Here is a 19,104-nt window from a genome sequence, read left to right as displayed (position 1 = left end):
CAGAGGATCACTGATTGATTTACAATCATGGCAGAGGATTCTTTCCAACAACTGATTGATTTACAATCATGGCAGAGGATTCTTTCCAACACTCCCCCTCAAGTTGGTTCATGTGGATCTAGCATACCCAACTTGCCCAAAACCTCATGGAATATTCGTCCAGCTACTGCTTTGGTTAGGATGTCCGCCCATTGATCCTCTGATCGAACAAATGGTAAAGATATCAGACCACTGTCCAACTTTTCTTTGATGAAATGTCGGTCTATTTCAACATGTTTTGTTCGATCATGCTGAACTGGATTTTCAGAAATGCTTATTGCCGCCTTGTTGTCACAACGGAGTTCAGCTGCATCCTTTGATGGGAATCCAAGCTCAAACATCAACTTTCTGATCCATAGGAGTTCTGCCAGTCCTTTTGCTATTCCCCTGAATTCTGCTTCAGCACTTGACAGTGCCACCACCTTCTGTTTCTTACTTTTCCACGTTACCAAATTTCCTCCAACAAAGGTAAAGTATCCTGAAGTAGATCGTCTGTTAGAGAGATCTCCTGCCCAACTTGCGTCCGTATATCCACTGATACTGAAATGACCATTCTTTTTGAACAACATGCCCATCCCAGCTGTTCCTTTCAAATATCGAACGATTCTTAATGCTGCCTCCATATGGTCTTGTTTTGGATCATGCATGAACTGACTTACCAAACTCACAGCATATGCCACGTCTGGTCTGGTGTGTGATAAATAAATCAGTTTTCCTACCAGTCTCTGGTACCTCCCCCTGTCTGTGGGTCCTTCTTTTGAGTCCTTGCTCAACTCGTGATTGACCATTACCGGAGTATCGACTGGTTTGCAATCTATCATTCCTGTTTCAGTTAACAGATCAAGAATGTACTTTCTCTGTGATATTAGAATTCCCTGGTTTGATCTGAGAACTTCGATTCCAAGAAAATATTTTAGCATCCCCAGGTCTTTCATCTCAAATTCTTGGAATAAGTTGTCCCTCAGTTGTTTGATTTTGTCCACATCATCTCCAGTTATAATCATGTCATCCACGTATATAATCAAACACGTGATCTTCCTTCCTTGCCTCTTCAAGAATAGAGTGTGATCGGAGTTACTCTGTCGATATCCATTTTTCTTCATTGCTTGAGTAAATCTCCCAAACCATGCTCTGGGTGACAGTTTCAACCCATACAAGGCTCGCCTCAATCGACACACTTCTCCCCTTCTATATCCACTCATGAACCCTGGTGGAGCATCCATGTATACTTTCTCCTCCAGATCACCATGTAAGAAAGCATTTTTCACATCAAATTGGTGAAGTGGCCAGTCTAGGTTTGCAGCTAGAGAGAATAGGACCCGTATTGTATCAATTTTTGCTACTGGAGAGAATGTTTCAGAATAGTCAACTCCATAAGTCTGAGTATATCCTTTTGCTACAAGTCTAGCTTTATATCTGTCCACCGTTCCGTCTGACTTATACTTTATGGTAAACACCCATTTGCATCCCACTGGTCGTTTTCCCTTGGGTAGCCAGCATTTTTCCCAGGTCTTGTTTTTCTCCAGGGCATCCATCTCGGTCTCCATCGCCTCAACCCATCTTTTGTCCTTCTGGGCCTCTGTGGCATCCTTTGGTATCCATTCTGAGCAAATGTTTTTTTGTAGGTTGACCAACTGAGGTGATAGTCTTTCTCCTCTGGTAACATTTGCCACAGGGTATCTGGACCTGGCTGCCTCGAATTCTGGATCATATCTCCTGGGTGGAATTCCTCTATTATTCCGAGGGGGTAGGACATATTGGCCTGTTTCAGAAACCTCAAGGGAAATGGGTTCAGTAGTAAGGTTATTAGAACCAGGGGAAAGTTCAGATTCACATACCTCAGTTGTGTGTTCCTCAGGATATTCTACGGTGTCAGGTTCTGGTTGTGACGTTGAGACCGAGGACTGTACTAGATGGTCAGTGTCTCCCAGTTCTGGTGTAGACTCAGGAAGAGAAGAATGATCAAGTTCTGGCCCCTCCTGACTAAGCCAATTTGGCAGTGGTGGTGATTGTGCCGTTGTCTCCCCCTCACTGCTAGTTGGCGAGGGAAAAAAATATTCCTCTTCCAGAAAAGTGCAGTCCATGGTAGTGAAGAGCCGTTTAGAGATTGGGTCAAAACACCGATAGCCCTTTTTATGGACACCATAACCAAAGAAAACACACTTAAGAGCACATGGATCAAGTTTAGTGCGGTGTGTTTTAGGAATGTGAACATAAACTGTACAGCCAAAGATTTTAGGTGGAAGGTTAAGAAAGGAAGGGATGGTGTGATGAGAGGACAAGGTATGCAAGGGAGATTGGAAATTAAGGACGCGAGACGGAAGTCGATTGATGAGGTAAATGGATGTGGCAACTACTTCAGACCAAAACTTAGGAGGAACTTGGGCTTCAAACAATAGGGCTCAGGCAGTCTCAAGGATATGTCGATTTTTCCTTTCAGCAATCCCATTTTGTTGTGGTGTATAAGGACAAGTAGTTTGGTGAAGGATCCCATTATCCCGGAAAAAGGTTTGGAGATGGTTATTGACAAATTCCCCCCCATTGTCAGATCGGAGGACTTGAATGGTCTTGTGAAATTGGGTTTTAATCATGCGGAAAAAATCACAGAATTTCTCAGCCACTTCACTTTTTTGTCTTAACAGGTAAACCCAAGTAACACGAGTGCAATCATCAATAAAAGTCACAAAGTATCTATAATCAGGGGAGACAGTTTCCGGGGCAGGCCCCCATACATCAGAGTGTATTATTGAGAAGGGAGTATCAGATTTATTTGTGGATATATGATAAGTACTCTTATGACTCTTAGCAAGCACACATGAAGAACAAACTGGAATGTCAATGGATTTAAACTCAGGAAACAAAGTACGAAGATAATCACTTGAGGGATGGCCGTAGCACCGGTGCCAGAGCCATAACTGTCGGGTTGAGGACCCTTGAGCTAAATGAGCTGACCCAGTACTTGAGATCTCCTGCACATAGTACAGTCCATCTTTCTCAGTACCACGGCCCAGTACCGTGCCCGTATGAATATCCTGCAAAACACAAAAATGAGGATACATGAGTACTCTGCAATTTAACTGTTTGGTGATCTGACTGACAGAGAGTAATTTGCAAGATAAGGAAGGTACATAGAGGCTGTTGGAGACATTTAAAGTGGGGGTTATAGAAACGGTACCACCACCGATGACCGGGAAAGAGCCACCAGTAGCGTTTAGAATATTGGATTTTGAGGGTGGGGCTGACACAACAAAATCTGAAGGATCATTAGTCATAGTGTCTGTGGCTCCTGAATCAAATATCCACCCACTAGTATTTTGTACCTTGTTAGAATTAAAACAAGCAGAGGCACATTTAGATTTATTTAAAGAGACAGGGGTAGAAAGGTCATTTGCCCTCCTTTCTAACCCTAAAATACCTCCTTTCCGATCATAAGGGACACCCGTGCCTCCTCCTTTCGCGGCTCCTTGTAGTGCCGTGATAAACATCTCCATCATCTTTGCCCATATAACATAATTGGAATCATTCAATTTTATGTCGGACGGTGGCTGTGCTGAATTAAGAGTGAATTGGTTCACTGATTTCTGATTTCCATCTTGGCTATTCTAAATTAACTGGAATAGTTTTTGTGACAGGTCTGCTATTGGATCAATTATTGCCTGAGATTGGTCAACCGGGCTGGGGAGGTCGGCCATTGTTGTTTCGGTGAGAGAAAGAAGTTGGGAAGAGTATCTGGTAAAGGATTATTGCAGGATGGCTATATTTTTAGACCGAAACCTGCTTTGATACCATCTTGAGATTATAGGAAGAAAACTGTTTTTATTTTCTTACCTCTTGTGTAGTAAGTTACAGAGTTTATATAGTACATGATATGAACAATTAGGCCTTTGATTGAGCCCTCAATTATGTCCTAGAATCGTGCTATGCTAAATATGGTAAGATTTGATCACTGACTGATTTACAATCACGACAGATGATCACTGATTGATTTACAATCATGGCAGAGGATTCTTTCCAACAACTGATTGATTTACAATCATGGCAGAGGATTATTTTCAACAAATAATAATTATTGACCACAATACAAATAATAGATAACCTAAGAAAACTTAATAATTGACCATTATGGGATGGATATACGGGCAATTCAAGGCTTGAAAGAGTTGTGCATAAACCTTAAACAAACCATGTATAAATCTTGAAATTACGAGTCTCTGCGAGACGTTGAAGGTCATTTTCAAGGTTTTTAAGAGCTGTGCCTCGTTGGATGTGAATGTGATAGAGCTTAGACACTCTCAACGCTCGCTTGTTCTTTTTTTTTTTTTTTTTTTTAATTTTATGGTTTCTCTAAATATTACACTCAGTTAAAGTTTATTAAATATGATTGTTTATTAAGAAGAGGCTAAGAAATATATGCTTATGTGAATATTAAATTTTAAATTATTAATTATTATAAAAATAAATAAAAATATTTTTTATTAAATACACACATTCTCATATATATTGTTAGAAAATTCTGTGTTCAAATGAACTTTTATCTTTTCTTAGCTTTATTCTATTTATTATTGAATTTAAAGTTTCTACCCATATTTTATTATCAATTTAAAGTTTTATCGATAATATAAAAAATTATATAATAATATTTCATCCGAAAAATTTATTATCAATTTAAAGTTTCTACCCATATTTTATGAGGTTAAGAGTTTTTGCATATTTCTCATAATTGAGATGAATGGTAATAAATAAATTATTTATTATTGAATAAAAAAATAAAAAATACTAATTTTGATAGCATCTTAAAAAAATAAATTACCCATAACTTATGGGAAGAAAACTGGGCCTCTGCAGCATCATGGACAATAAATACGGGGAGCAGAAATTTTGTTGCCGACCGCTATCCGCTGCTCTGCATTTACTCCCTTGTTTTCTCTTTTACCCCTTTTCCCCATTTTAACCTCACGTCTTTTCTTTCTTCCACGCCATTTTGGATATTTTCAAGATATTCATTTTGTTCATAAAAAATGATTATTTGATGGGTAATGTTTTTAACTAAAATTATTATTTAGTTTATGTGGTATAAAAAATTTTTAAAATATTTATTAATTAATTTTTTTTATTAATTTTAATTATTAAATATTATAAAAAAATTAAATGCATTTAATTATCTACTTTTCTATTGACAGATTAATGGTGAGGAAATTCTTGAAATTGAAATAGTTAGACGAGATAAAAAATAATAATAATGGAAAATCTTTTCTGCCCCATTGAAACTATGAAATATAAAGGAGGTTAGTTTAGTAATTACGCACCAACTTGAAGCCCATTCTCAAACTTCACTCTCCTATAAAAAACGACGCCAGCCATGACAAGCATTATACAGCTACAGCTACTGAAGACTGTACGATGCCTCCCTTCTTCTCTCTCCTTCTCTTCATTTTCCTCTCTTTCACTCCCAGCTCCGCCGCTCCAAACTTCAGCCAGAATGCACAGCAAGATCTGGTCCGTTCATCGTGCCTCCATGCCAGTTACCCTACCCTATGCATCCACACTCTCTCCTCATACTCCGGCCCGGCCAACACCCCTCGCGACCTCGCCCAAGCCGCCGTCAAGGTCAGCCTGGCTCGTGCCAGTAAGGCGTCGAAGTACCTAAGCTCCCTCTCAGGGCTTAAAGCTAAGAGAGAAAGAGTCGCACTAAGTGATTGCGTTGAGCAGATATCTGATGCAGTGGAGGAGTTGAGCAGCACACTGGATGAGTTGAAACATTTGAGAAGCGAAACGTTCCGATGGCAGATGAGCAATGCGGAGACGTGGGTGAGCGCTGCTCTGACGAACGAGGACACGTGTCTTGATGGATTTGAGGGAGTTGAAAGCAAGGTGAAGAGTGATGTGAAGCGAAAGATCAGAAATATGGCTAGGGTTACTAGTAATGCTCTGTATATGATTAATAGGCTTGACGAGAACAGCGGTGGCAGGCCTAGCGTCGATAATCCTTGAAGATGGTTTTCGTGTGATTGTGAAATTAGTCTTTTGAGTAATTACTCTTTACTGTGTTTTTTTTTCTCTTTTCTTGCTGTTTTGATTTTTGTAACTAATTTTATAGAAGTTGTACGTATTTAATATTCCAATTTAATGCTACGTAGACGAGTTTTTTTCCATATATAGACAAATTAAAAATATATATTTAATATAATTAAAAGTAATAAATTTTATATTATAGTTACTAATATATCTTTCCTCAGTACTGTAATACACCAAAAGTTTGGTTAATATAAAAAATAATGTAATTATCTTATATCAAAGAGTTAAAAATTCATAAAAAAAACATATAAATTCAGTTTTAAAAGGTTGATTATGAGTGCAAGTATCTGGAAAAGGCAAAGAAAAAAGTTTAGGTATGACTAGGTATATTTTTAAATAAATCAATGATTTAAAATAATTATAGGGATAAAATAAAAATAAACATTTGTGAAAAATTTAGATTTTTTTTATCTCAATATTAACTATTTTTTTAATGTGCAGTAATGTTAATTTTAGAAGTTAAATTTGATAAAATTATTATTTGTAATTTTTTTAAAACAAAATTAGTGAAATTAATATTCAAATAAAAGTTTTATTTTTGTTAAATTTTAAAATCTAACTTGCTTTTTTTAAATTGAAATTAAAAATTACGAGAGTGGAACTTGAAATCTCTAATATTTACTCAAATCTACTTCCTACCAAACTATACTTGTGAGTGCAAAAAACTCAACTTTACAGTGCATTAAACTCTACGATTTATAATAATCAATTGATAAATCAAAACTTTCACTTAATTTAATCATAAATTATCTATTTAATATGAAAATTACTTAAAAAATATATTTTTTTATTAAGTGAAAGTATATACTATTAAATTAATTTAATTAGTCAAACTAACTTATTACCCATAAATAAATAATCAAGCTAAAACATCCTTTTAGATATTTTGTAATTTTTAAATGTAGGATTATTTACACTCCTTTTCAAGTAGAAACTGGGATAGTCAAATATTTGAAGTTATAAATCTCACCCTACAACCTTAAACTGCGTTTTAACTTTGAAAAATTGTATTAAAACTGAACTGAAATTAAATAGAGTTTAACATGCTTTGATATCATATTACAAATTTGAATTGAATGGGTAGAAATGATTGAATAAATTTGAGCCAGTCAATGATTAATTTTGTTTTGTTGTATAATACATATTTATTATATGATGAAATGTCTAAAGATGTCAAGAGGTAGAGGGAATTTATTAAACAAGATTAATATATTCTTTTTCGTATTTTATTAACGATGCTTTAATTTGATAGATGGAAGGAGCTTTAAAAAAAATATTTGACTTTTTTTTTCCAAAGATATTTGATTTTAAAATAAAGATATAGTTATTAATTATTAATTATAATATAATTGAAAAATTGAAAAATAATTTATTCATAATATAAATATTTAATCTAATAATTGACAATATTATTTTCATAAGTCAATTCCTAATTTTACCAAATATATATAGTAAATTATAGTTATTAAAATTTAATTAAGGGATCTATCTTTTTATTTTTAAAATTAAATATTTAATTTGTATTGGGCTTGTGATGTTTAATGCCTAAAGCGGGTCTGTTCCGCTGTTTGATACCCAAGCCCGAATTTTCCCACCTTCCTAATAAACCCTGGCAAAGGTAGGGTTTAGTTTTCTAAGTTCCCGGCATCTGCAACTCCTAATTTATTCCCTTCTTCCTCCAATGGAAGGCATCGAGATGGAGGGTTCTGTCATCCCTACAACTGACGATCTCTGCGATTCAATTCTCTCGCGCTTCTCCACCTCCACACAAGAAGATCACCAGCATCTCTGTGCAGTCATTGGCGCCATGTCCCAGGAACTTAAGGAACAGAATCTCCAGTCCACTCCAATCGCTTACTTCGGCGCCGCTTGCTCCTCCCTCGACCGCCTCTCGTCTTCCGAGCCTGACCCTCCCCCTCACGTGGTCGATGCTCTCCTGACCATTATCTCCCTCGCTCTTCCCAGGATTTCGACTGCGATACTGAAGAAGAAAAGAGAACTCATATCGGAGATCGTGGTTAAGGTTTTAAGGTTGAATTCGCTGACGGTTGGTGCAGTAACTTCGGGATTGAAATGTATAGCGCATATGTTGATTATTAAAGACACAGTCAGTTGGATTGATGTTTCTCAATTATATGGTGTTTTATTGGGGTTTATAATTGATTCGCGTCCAAAGGTGACTTCCTTAAGCTTCGTGTTTGAGTAATTTGCTTCGAATTGTTATTCTGCGATGAATTGAATGTAATTATGTGAAATGAGGCATTTGTAATCACATAGGAGATTAGTTCTTTGAACTTATGGCATGTTTTGCTGTGGATTTTTAACAGGTGAGAAAACAGGCAAATACTTGTTTGCGCGATGTTCTACAAAGTTTCCAGGGAATACCATCGTTGATTCCTGCAAGTGAAGGAATTACTAATACATTGGAAAGGTTTCTTCTTCTTGCTGGTGGATCAAACACTAATGAGACTGAAGGGCCTAGAGGAGCGCAGGAGGTCCTCTTTGTCCTTGATACTCTTAAGGAATGTCTTCCTCTTATGTCTATGAAGTGTAAAACTACCATTCTTAAGTACTATAAAACCCTTCTTGAACTGCGGCAGCCAGTTGTCACAAGGCGCATAACTGATAGTTTGAACGTAATTTGTTTGCACATGACTTCAGATGTTTCCGCTGAAGCATTGCTAGACCTATTATGCTCATTAGCTCTTTCTGCCTCTACAAATGAGACATCTGTTGATAACTTGACTTTCACTGCTCGGTTACTGGATTCAGGGATGAGAAAAGTTTATTCCTTGAATAGACAAATTTGTGTGGTTAAACTACCGCTTGTATTTAGTACCCTGAAAGGTAATATGCTAAATTTTCAATTGGAAAGATAGTACTGTCCTTTTTTTTTCCCCAGTTTAATGGGCATCACAGCAACAACAGAATAATCTTGTTTCTTTGTCACTTTTGGTTTGTCAGATATTTTGGCCTCTGAACATGAGGAGGCCATCTTTGCAGCAATGGAGGCATTGAAGAGTTTGATAACTAATTGCATTGATGAAATTTTGATCAAGCAGGGAGTAGACCAGATCAAGACGAATAAAAATGCAGATGGCAGAAAGTCTGGTCCAACAGTCATTGAAAAAGTGTGTGCAACTATTGAAAGCTTACTTGATTATCATTATAGTGCTGTCTGGGATACGGTATTTCAAGTTGTTTCAACAATGTTTGATAAATTAGGTATTCTTAGTTTTTGCTTTTATCTCTTGTTCTATTCTACTTAATGTTTTAAGCTTCTCGCTTTTGGATGAGATTACAAAAAAATGCTTGTGAATGAAAGTTTTCTTTTTTTTTTTTAATAATACATTTCTGCTACAACTGGCTTATGAACCTTTCAGCTCTGCACTTAGTCCTCTATAATTTTGTTCCCCTTATTTTCTCTTTGACAAAAAATACTTTGTTCATTATTTCCTCTTGACCAATAACAGTAAATAGTCTCCCCCGTGCCTCTTCTTTTCAGGCAACTATTCTTCATATTTTATGAAAGGAACCCTTAAGAACCTGGCAGATATGCAGGGGTTGTCAGATGAAGATTTTCCTTATAGGAAACAGGTAGTTATTTGGTTGTATATTGAAGGATCTTGATATTCAATTATGTCATGCCCCCATCATGTTTGAATCTTGTCTCAGTTATTTGGCTTTTCAATAGGATTTGTGTATCTTCTATTTGTATTATAATGTGGGTTAATTATTGCAGTATGCCTATAAAGGTGCCAGGATCTTTTGGTTTTCTGTTATGACTTGGTTGCATTGAAAGTTTGTCTTCTCCTGAGTGCTCTTTATCTGACATTATACAGATTCGGAATGTCAGCATGTCATCATGCAGTATGCTAATAGAAGTCATTGCAATCTGAAGTATCAGGAGTTCACCACAATTCTTTATTAAAATTTTCATGTTTATTAGCCATTTTTTTACTCTATAAAATCATCAATAACCATCGAATGGGGAAACTTTATCTTTCCACTACATTTGGTTCATCGAGTGTAATATATATTGAAGTGCTTCTATTTTGGGTTTTAAATTGCATATTCAACTTATTATTAGTGTAGAATATGATCTGAAGTTAAATTTAATGCTGGCACTCTGGACCTGAAATTTTTAATACTTGCTGCTTTCTCTTTTAAATTGAAAATTTAACTTTCTTCTGATTTGTGGATCTTTTTGTCAAACTGCAGTTGCATGAATGCCTAGGATCTGCGCTTGGTGCAATGGGCCCTGAAACATTTTTAAGCCTCCTACCTCTTAATTTAGAGGCTGATGACCTGTCTGAGGTTAATGTTTGGCTCTTTCCCATTTTGAAGCAGTACACTGTTGGTGCCCATTTAAGCTTCTTTACAGAGGCCATTTTGGGTATGATTGGTGTGATAAAACAGAAATCTCAAAAGGTATGAAACTCTTCAGCAGTAATGTCTCTCTCGCTCTCTCTCTATCTATATATGTTTTTGTGGACTGTAGCATTTGTGATTATTACTTGTTACAGTTTGAGCTAGAAGGACGGGTTGTCTCTGCAAGGAGTGCTGATGCCCTTGTATACTCTTTGTGGTCCTTATTACCTTCTTTTTGCAATTATCCTTTGGATACTGCAGAAAGTTTTAAGGATCTTGAGAAAGCTTTGTGTAGTGCTCTTCGTGAAGAATGTGATGTTCGTGGAATAGTATGCACTGCCTTGCAGAATTTTGTTCAACAAAATAAAAGAATTGTTGAAGGAGATGATAATTTGAATGTTACTGAAATTGGTGTTGCTAGACAACAAGCTATGGCCCACTATAGCCCACAAGTTGCGGCAGATAATTTGAGTGTGCTAAGGTCGTCTGCTCGTGAGTTTTTGACTGTTTTGTCAGGGATCCTCTTGGAATCTTCAAAAGATGATGGTGGCTGTTTGCAGGTACTTATGCTATAACAATTGAAGAATACCATGAGTCATTTCATGACCTTTTGGGATAGAATAGATTTTTTGATATGTTGAGAAACTTCTTTCCTCACAAAAAGATGTTTGCGATTATCATTTATCTTCACAATATCATTTTTTCATATTTTTTAGAGCCAAAATTTTCTGTCATATTTGCTCTAACTGCAGCATTGAACAATGCATCTGAAAAAGCCAGGTGGTTGTCAATTTCTTTTGCTACTTGTCTTTTGATACTTATAACAATAGAAACATGTAAAATTGTATGGATACCCGCTCAATTTTGAGTTCCTCAATTTTCTTGTTTGCCACCTATTCAACTTGTGAAAGTTTGTCTTTTTGTTATTTCCAGCCATGTTTTTTTAGTTTTTCTTCATCAGAGGTAAAGGCAAAGTGGGCATGGGCCTTACCCATCACTTGAATCGCATATTAATTCTTTTCCTTGTTGTACTAAATGCTAACTGTTGCCATTAGTTTTGATGGAATTTAAAGCATATGAAAGTCTAGATGAACAATTTGCAAATTATAAAGGGGGTCGATAGAATTTCTGTATCCATACATAAATCGCGATATTAGAGAGAGGTTCATATGGTTTGACCATAAAATGGTGCAAAAGTAACTTTGGTGCTCACTTTCAAGTTGGGCAGTCCTGAGTTCACATTCTGGGATTGCTGACATTTATAATTATTGGATCAGAACCTTATTTTTGGAGAAGTGATCTTATAATTTTCAATGCAATTAGCTGGCATTTTTAATGTCCAATGTTGTTTAACATATTTTGCAGTCTACAATTAGCGAGTTTGCTTCAATAGCTGATAAAGCTGTAGTTAAAAGGATTTTCTTAAAGACAATGCGAAAGCTTTTGGATGTTACACAAAAGGCTACAAAGGCTAAAGTTTCTGGAAATTCTAATTTTATGCGGATTGATGATTCATCAAATGAAAAGTCACCATCACTTGAGAGGTTGATTCTTCACTTCCTATTGGTCTCTCTCTCCTCTTCTTTTTTTATGTTCTTATGCATGTTTTTGCATCTATTGTATCATCTATCAGTCTTCATGACCAATTGTTACCCCAATTTCATTCTAGTCAGATGTATGCCGTGTTTAATGCGTTGGAATTAATCAAAATGTACCTTTTTTTACTTGACTGTATGTACAGGGCACGACTATTTGATTTAGCTGTTTCCCTTTTGCCTGGTTTGGATGGACAAGAGATTGGTGTTTTGTTTAGTGCAGTAAAGCCTGCACTACAGGTTTGTCAATTTGGCTATATTATCCGGTGATTTGACTTTGTTACTTCTGGTAGAAGCTGCATTTTTGTTTACTGTATTGGAATAGTTGCAATTGTTGATATTACAATTGCTTTTGTTTTGTGTTTTATAGGATGCTGAGGGTATGATCCAAAAGAAAGCATATAAAGTCCTTTCAATTATTATTCAGGTATATCTTTGGAAGTTCTCCTGAATTTCATTCTGCTTTGTGATTTTGAAGCATAAATAGAATATGTGGAATTTGGTCAACTGTCATACCTGGGCAATTTAGGTGATACTTTAGCTGCAGAAATAAAAATATTCCCGCCAGCCCATCTTACTATCCCATCCCGCTATGTTATTACTTTCATGAAATTAATTTTCTGATTAATTTTCCTGTTTTCTTGTTCTTATGACCAGAAATATGATGGGTTCCTCTCATCACAGCTTGAGGAGTTGCTCCAACTCATGATTGATGTCCTGCCTTCCTGCCATTTCTCTGCGAAACGACACAGACTTGATTGTTTGTACTTTCTGACAGTCCATGTTTCAAAGGTTGCAAATCTAATTTACTTTTCTTATATTCACAATCAGATTCGACTAGCAATTATACTCATTTGATATCATGACAACCTTTGAATTTGATTTGTTTAGCTTTTTCTTTAGCAGAGTGTTTTTTTTCTTTTGTTGCAGGGAGATTCAGAGCAGAGGCGGCGTGACATCCTTAGTGCTTTCCTTACTGAAATAATTCTTGCTCTGAAAGAGGTATATGCTCTGCACTAGAAAATTGCAGTCACCCCCTACTGTTTGACATTTTTACACGAAAGTGTTAGCTTTCATAAACTTGAACTTATAATTGTGTGGGGATGACTAATACCTTTCTTCTATTTTGATATTGAGCTGTGTGCATGATGCAATACACTTATGTAGTGGAATTTCAATGTAATGAACCTTTTTTGCCATTTCATCTATGTTGATTCGCAATTCACAGTGAAGCACATTTGAATTGGGCAATACACGCGAGGTGAGACAACATAAGACATTTCACTGTTTTATGTCTGCTACTGGTTCAAAAAAATTCAAGGAATCAGCTGATGGTTCATTCCACTTCAACCCTATTCATCAATTTTGATTTCGGAAACTGTTCCAAATCTGTTGTTTAAAATGCTTGCACTTTTTACCACTTATATTTCTACTTCTTTGGAGCTGAAATTCTTTTCTTTGAATGTGGGTTTGCCATTATGCTTTTCCTTGCCATATATACTATATGGTCCACAAGTTTAATGATTATGTGATTAGTTGGTTTGTGGTTGTAATTGTAATGTGACACCTTTGTGTTCCTCTTTTAAAACTACACTCTGGATTTTGACATTTTTTCTTTGGTATTTATAGTTGTCTTTTAATGGTTGCTTTATTCCTTTTTTGTTTTTTTCTCAATGTTCATCTTACAGGCTAACAAGAAGACCAGAAATAGAGCCTATGACGTGCTTGTCCAAATTGGTCATGCATGTGGAGATGAAGAGAATGGTGGAAACAGGGAGAACTTGTATCAATTTTTCAACATGGTGCTCATCTGTTTTAACTGCCTTAATTCTTTCAAACCAACTTCTTGGATAGATTAAAGCTCGTCTTTGTCTCATACATCAAAACTTCTGACAAGATCTTATGTATATTTATATTGATGCACATTTTATCATCTGAAGTACTGTCCCTCTTTTGTATGTAAAAAAGTTTTGGATGTCATGTGTAATGTTTGAATCACAACCATCTTTGGTCATAGGTTGCTGGAGGCTTGGCAGGAGAAACTCCTCATATGGTTAGTGCTGCAGTAAAAGGCTTAGCTCGTCTAGCTTATGAGTTTTCAGATCTTGTTTCTACTGCTTACAAGTTGCTTCCGTCCACATTTCTCCTCCTAAGAAGGAAGAACCGGGAAATCATTAAAGTATGTTCTTATCTTTTGATATATTCATTTTGGCCTATTATCAACTGATTGCTCCTTTTGTTCCCTAAAAATTAGCAAACGTTTTAAACCCATCATCGGGCCCTAATACAGTTTTGGCTTTTGGTTCAGGCTAATTTAGGTTTTCTAAAGGTCCTGGTGGCAAAATCACAGTCTGAGGGGCTGCAGAACCACTTGGGGAATATGGTTGAAGGCTTGCTGAAATGGCAAGATGACACTACAAACCATTTCAAAGCCAAGGTTTCTGTTTGCGTTCTAATAAATTTTGCAGAAATGTTGGATTTTATTGAGCTTTTAGGGGAAAAGATGTACCTTTCTCATACATGTTATTTGATTCTTATCATTTGCTTGTGAATCATTATTGCTATCTGCCCAATTTTTGTGCAGTGTTTATTTGGGTAAATTACTAAAACAGTTCGAGCTTTGCTCCCTGCAATTTAAAATTAGCAGTTCTGGTCTTTGTGGCTTGTTAATAACTTCACAGTTTGGTCCTTTTCAGTATTATTCTCTCCTCTTCTTGTTTAGGGTCTAGTAGCATTCAATTTGTAATATGTGTATGCATTTATTGTTCAACACTCCTTATGCTGTCCATGATGATCAATTTACGAGGGCCTTCTATAAAGGGCACTGAAGCATGGCTAGAACTCTGAATCTGTTGTACTTTTAGGTCTGTATGGTTATTTTAGAAATGGTCCAAATCCTTATCCCGTCCGTGAATTCTGAATTTCTGTCAGGTTAAGCATCTGATAGAAATGCTCATCAGGAAGTGTGGTCTTGATGCTGTCAAGGCAGTGATGCCTGAGGAACATATGAGACTTCTTACTAACATCCGGAAGGTTGGTCAAATTACATCATTTAACATGCAGTGTTAATTTCTAAAGGATCCTCCTGAATTCTTCCATACTTGTTGAGTTTAGATAAAGGAGCGGAAAGAGAGAAAGACTGCAGGAAACTCTGAGGATGCAAGATCTCAGCTATCAAGGGCAACCACATCCAGGTCTTACTAAATTTCATGTTAAGCTGCATATCTAGATATTTTGAATTACTGTACTGCTTCAACTGGTATAACAGTGTGATGGGATTGCATAATGCATCAAGTTCATGAACATGGATAATGAGCAATCCAGACCCTGTTTATATGTCAGCTCATTTTATCATGCATCTCTTTTTAATAGAGAGCTATGCTCTTAGTATAGCATAGGATATTGATGGATGGGAGCATGGGATGTGCTATTGCTTTTTAATGTTTGGTTATTTTGTTGCTGTATTGCATTATCAAATGAATTAGTAAATGAACTTTAGGTCCCAAGTCCTAAGTTCTCTATAGTCAATTTTAGGTCTTGTTTGGTTGTTTGGTTAGGTGTAACTCAACTCAAGAATTTCAAGTTCCATGAATAAATCCTGCTTGTTTAGTTGGCTATTTTCTTTTTCTTGGAAAGTCAAGGCTCTCACTTTATTGTAGGGGAAGTATGATATTTCCTCCAACTCAAGTTACTCTGTGGGAAGTTCACCCCTTTAGAAGTAGGACATTTGAATCCAACAAGGCCCTAGTGTTAGCCTAGGTTCAATCTGCATTTTATATTTCTTATTCAACCTAGTACATCAAAAGTTTCTCCCCGATAAGCACTAAAGAGTTGCATGTTATATTCTTCATAGGAGGCTTAATTTGGCTAAAGACTTGTTTGATCTTTTTGAAAGTTTTACATTTCATCAAGGGATTGTGTACCCAAAAATTAAGAATAACAAACATGGCGGTCTCTTTCTCATTTTAAAGTGCCAGTGTTGATATTTTGTAAACACTCTTTTCTGTTCAGGTTAAGTAGATGGAATCATACAAAAATATTTTCTGATTTTGATGATGAAGAAACAGAGGACAGTGATGTTGAATTTATGGATACGAAGACCATCTCTGGTCGGAAAAGCAAGGCTTCCTCGCAGCTTAAGTCCAAAGCTTCTTCACTACGGTTAGTTAAATTCTGATTTTGGATTTCTCAGTGTACCCTTTATTGATGTGATAATTGGGGTTCTGCTGATTCTGGAGGAGCATCTTGCAGAATGTCCATTCATAATTAATAATCTGAATTGACTTTGGTGTATGCTCAATTAATCCAGGTCCAAGAGAATGCGCAAATCAGATAAGAGCTTGCCGGAAGACTTGTTTGACCAGTTAGAAGACGAACCACTAGATTTGCTTGATCGGAGCAAAACTAGGTTGGCTCTTCGATCATCAGAGTCTCTCAAAAGGAAGCAAGAATCAGATGATGAGCCAGAGATAGACTCTGAAGGGAGATTGATAATACGTGAACGAGGGAGAGTAAAGAAGGACAAGCCATCTGATCCTGATTCAGATGCGAGGAGTGAAGCAGGTACTTACGTTTCTGATTCTTCAAGAAAAGCCCAAAAGCGTCGAAAAACAACAGAAACTGGGTGGGCTTTCACTGGGAATGAATATGCTAGCAAGAAGGCAGGTGGTGATCTGAAGAGGAAGGACAAGCTTGAACCGTATGCATATTGGCCTCTTGATCGCAAGATGATGAGCCGTAGACCTGAGCATCGTGCAGCTGCTAGAAAAGGTATGACAAGTGTGGTGAAAATGACCAAGAAGCTCGAGGGCAAGAGCTCCTCAACTGCACTTTCCATGAAGCTCATGAGATTCAAGAATCAAAAGAAAAGCAACAAAAGAAAAAACAGGTGAAGAACCTGGTTGCATTGATAAGTTTTTCTATTCTATTCTCTAGTTTCAAGAGTTTTATGTGGTTATTTGTTTGATAAATTATTTGTACAAAATGTCGTCTGCTTCAGTATTAAAGGCAATTGGTCATATTTGGAAAATGTATTGTGTTTCTATATAAAGCGGAAATGTGAAATGTGAGAGTTGATAGTGATGTTTCAATTTTGTTTAGAATTCAGGGGTCTTGTTTCAAGATTTGATCGAATGATCATGGTGGTATGATATATATTAACATTATTATTGGGTTAGAGCTGTGCACTTTTTGGTTATAACTGAAATACAGAATCAAATTGAATGGAGTCAGTTTTTTGGGTTTTATTTTTTAGTTTTCGTTATTGGTTTTAAAGGATTCTAGTTTTTCAAATCAATGTGATTGGTTCAATGAAAAATTTAAATAATCGGATATACGACTAAATTCTTAAGTTGTGAATCCCTAGCGACTGTGATTCACTTCTACAATATTCCATTCACTCTCCTCTCTATCGTCAATATCAATCTCTTTTAACGCCGAGGGATCAGGAATTCGCATTCTACGTGTGGCTTCTCGTTTTCTTTCATCTTGCAAAATGCATGGCTCCTTTGTCCTCAACTCGTGGTGATGCAGATTCACGGCTTCTAATTTTGTGATGAATGCTGTTAATTTGACTTACTTATTTCTGAAAAAATTATTTATTTCGATGATTGTCTTTTTCGTTTTTCTTTTTCATTTTTGCATAAATCAAGCGGTCACTTGGACCATTTGTTTTATCTGAATTTGTTCAAGTTTGTGCTTCATGGATAGCTGCTTTAGATAACAAAAATCCTTGTTTCTGCCTGTTGTGAAGAAGGGCCTTAAAACGAACCAAAAATTTTGGTTTACAATGCAATTATTTTAAGTTTTCCATTTTTTTCAAATTCGATTCCATTTGGAATTGAATCAATCATTTGCGCAGTTGCAAGGAGGGTTGAAACAAAGTTGTATTCTCCAAAGTCAAGCAGTCATCCATTTTATTCATGCTGCATAAATGAATAATGGAAGTTTGGGTATAGACAAACTGAGTCAAACTTTAAATAGTTCCAATTTGATTTTATTAAGAGGCAAAAGTTTTTTAAAAAAAAAAACTAATGGTAAAGCATTTTACTTTGTGTAATACAAGAAACTTCTTCTCCATTTCTGCTGTGAACTCTTCTCTTCTTCTCCATACTTAGTTTATGTTGTATGTGACTCTTAATAATTATGGTTAGAGAGTTACGTTAAGATTGACTTGGTCTTGGATCGACTGGGTGTTCACACGGTTTCTTGCTAATGCCTGATAAATTAAATATTGAAGACCTGGGACAGTTAAACCTACTTTAATATTTGAGTTATATTATAATTAATAAATTAGTCCTTATATTTTTAAAATTAAACACTTAGACCTTTCTATTTTCATTCTGTCTAAATGCATTTTCTCTGTTATTTTTTTGAATTTAATGATAAATGGTTAATCAAATTTCTAATTTTTTTTTCTTTCCATAATATCGATATTACATTATACAGTATATATATATATATATATATATATAATTTAGAGTTCCTTACAATAACCTTATACATCGACTCCGCCTCCCGCTCTCATCCCCACATGCCAAAAATGTAGCAAGCCTACTGATGATTGCTGGATTTCTTCACCCCGGCCTAAAGGCCAGACCCACGAAAACAGTCCATGATCCGAAAGCTTCAATATTACCCTCGAGAGTCAGGTCCAGCCCGCTCAGTCACAGGGCCGGACTCCGCCTAGACCCCTCAATCAAGCCGGCCCAAACCTCTCGGCCCAGTAATCAGGCCCTCACCAGGCTCAACTTCAGCCCTACCATTCAACCCAGCCCGGAAAGGGTAAAATGACCAAGATGCCCCGCTGGTAGGTCCTTCCGCATGCGTATCAGAGGAGAATTAATGGCCGTTACGCATGGAGCAGGTGCCTGACACATCCGTACATACGGAGCTGAGCGGCAGAAGACAGCTAGCATTGTGGCAGAGAGACAGATATATATATCACGGTAAAGGCCACGCAAAAGTGGGTTCTCTTCTTCTTCTTTCTCCTTCCTGGACACCATTTTTATTCTTTCTGTAACCC

General features: G+C 36.4%; 2 protein-coding genes across 2 annotated transcripts; both read left to right on the top strand.

The window, feature by feature from the left end:
* Window positions 1-5,394: 5,394 nt before the first annotated feature.
* LOC110603434 (pectinesterase inhibitor 3) lies at window positions 5,395-6,191 on the top strand. The gene has a single exon (XM_021741164.2). It carries the CDS (start codon window positions 5,440-5,442, stop codon window positions 6,028-6,030), a length of 591 nt encoding a protein of 196 aa, XP_021596856.1. The 5' UTR covers window positions 5,395-5,439; the 3' UTR covers window positions 6,031-6,191.
* A 1,535-nt stretch (window positions 6,192-7,726) lies between these two features.
* Window positions 7,727-17,256, top strand: LOC110603617 (RRP12-like protein). The gene is made up of 18 exons (XM_021741412.2): window positions 7,727-8,290; window positions 8,442-8,961; window positions 9,079-9,339; window positions 9,620-9,711; window positions 10,336-10,545; window positions 10,641-11,045; window positions 11,851-12,029; window positions 12,227-12,320; window positions 12,451-12,507; window positions 12,738-12,872; window positions 13,011-13,082; window positions 13,769-13,882; window positions 14,098-14,259; window positions 14,389-14,517; window positions 15,012-15,113; window positions 15,195-15,274; window positions 16,092-16,241; window positions 16,390-17,256. Exons 1-18 carry the CDS (start codon window positions 7,796-7,798, stop codon window positions 16,970-16,972), a joined length of 3,840 nt encoding a protein of 1,279 aa, XP_021597104.1. The 5' UTR covers window positions 7,727-7,795; the 3' UTR covers window positions 16,973-17,256.
* Window positions 17,257-19,104: the final 1,848 nt, after the last annotated feature.

The sequence above is a fragment of the Manihot esculenta genome, chromosome 16, assembly GCF_001659605.2.
Source record: "Manihot esculenta cultivar AM560-2 chromosome 16, M.esculenta_v8, whole genome shotgun sequence".
NCBI classification, from domain to species: Eukaryota; Viridiplantae; Streptophyta; class Magnoliopsida; order Malpighiales; family Euphorbiaceae; genus Manihot; species Manihot esculenta.
This window is presented reverse-complemented; position numbering and strand designations above follow the sequence as displayed.

Excerpts from the sequence above, each read along its gene's own strand:
- LOC110603434 (XM_021741164.2), top strand. The coding sequence starts at position 5,440 with ATGCCTCCCTTCTTCTCTCTCCTTCTCTTCATTTTCCTCTCTTTCACT.
- LOC110603617 (XM_021741412.2), top strand. The coding sequence starts at position 7,796 with ATGGAAGGCATCGAGATGGAGGGTTCTGTCATCCCTACAACTGACGAT. Across the intron at positions 11,046-11,850 it reads ATGATGGTGGCTGTTTGCAG|TCTACAATTAGCGAGTTTGC; the intron begins GTACTTATGCTA and ends CATATTTTGCAG. Across the intron at positions 14,260-14,388 it reads AGAACCGGGAAATCATTAAA|GCTAATTTAGGTTTTCTAAA; the intron begins GTATGTTCTTAT and ends CTTTTGGTTCAG.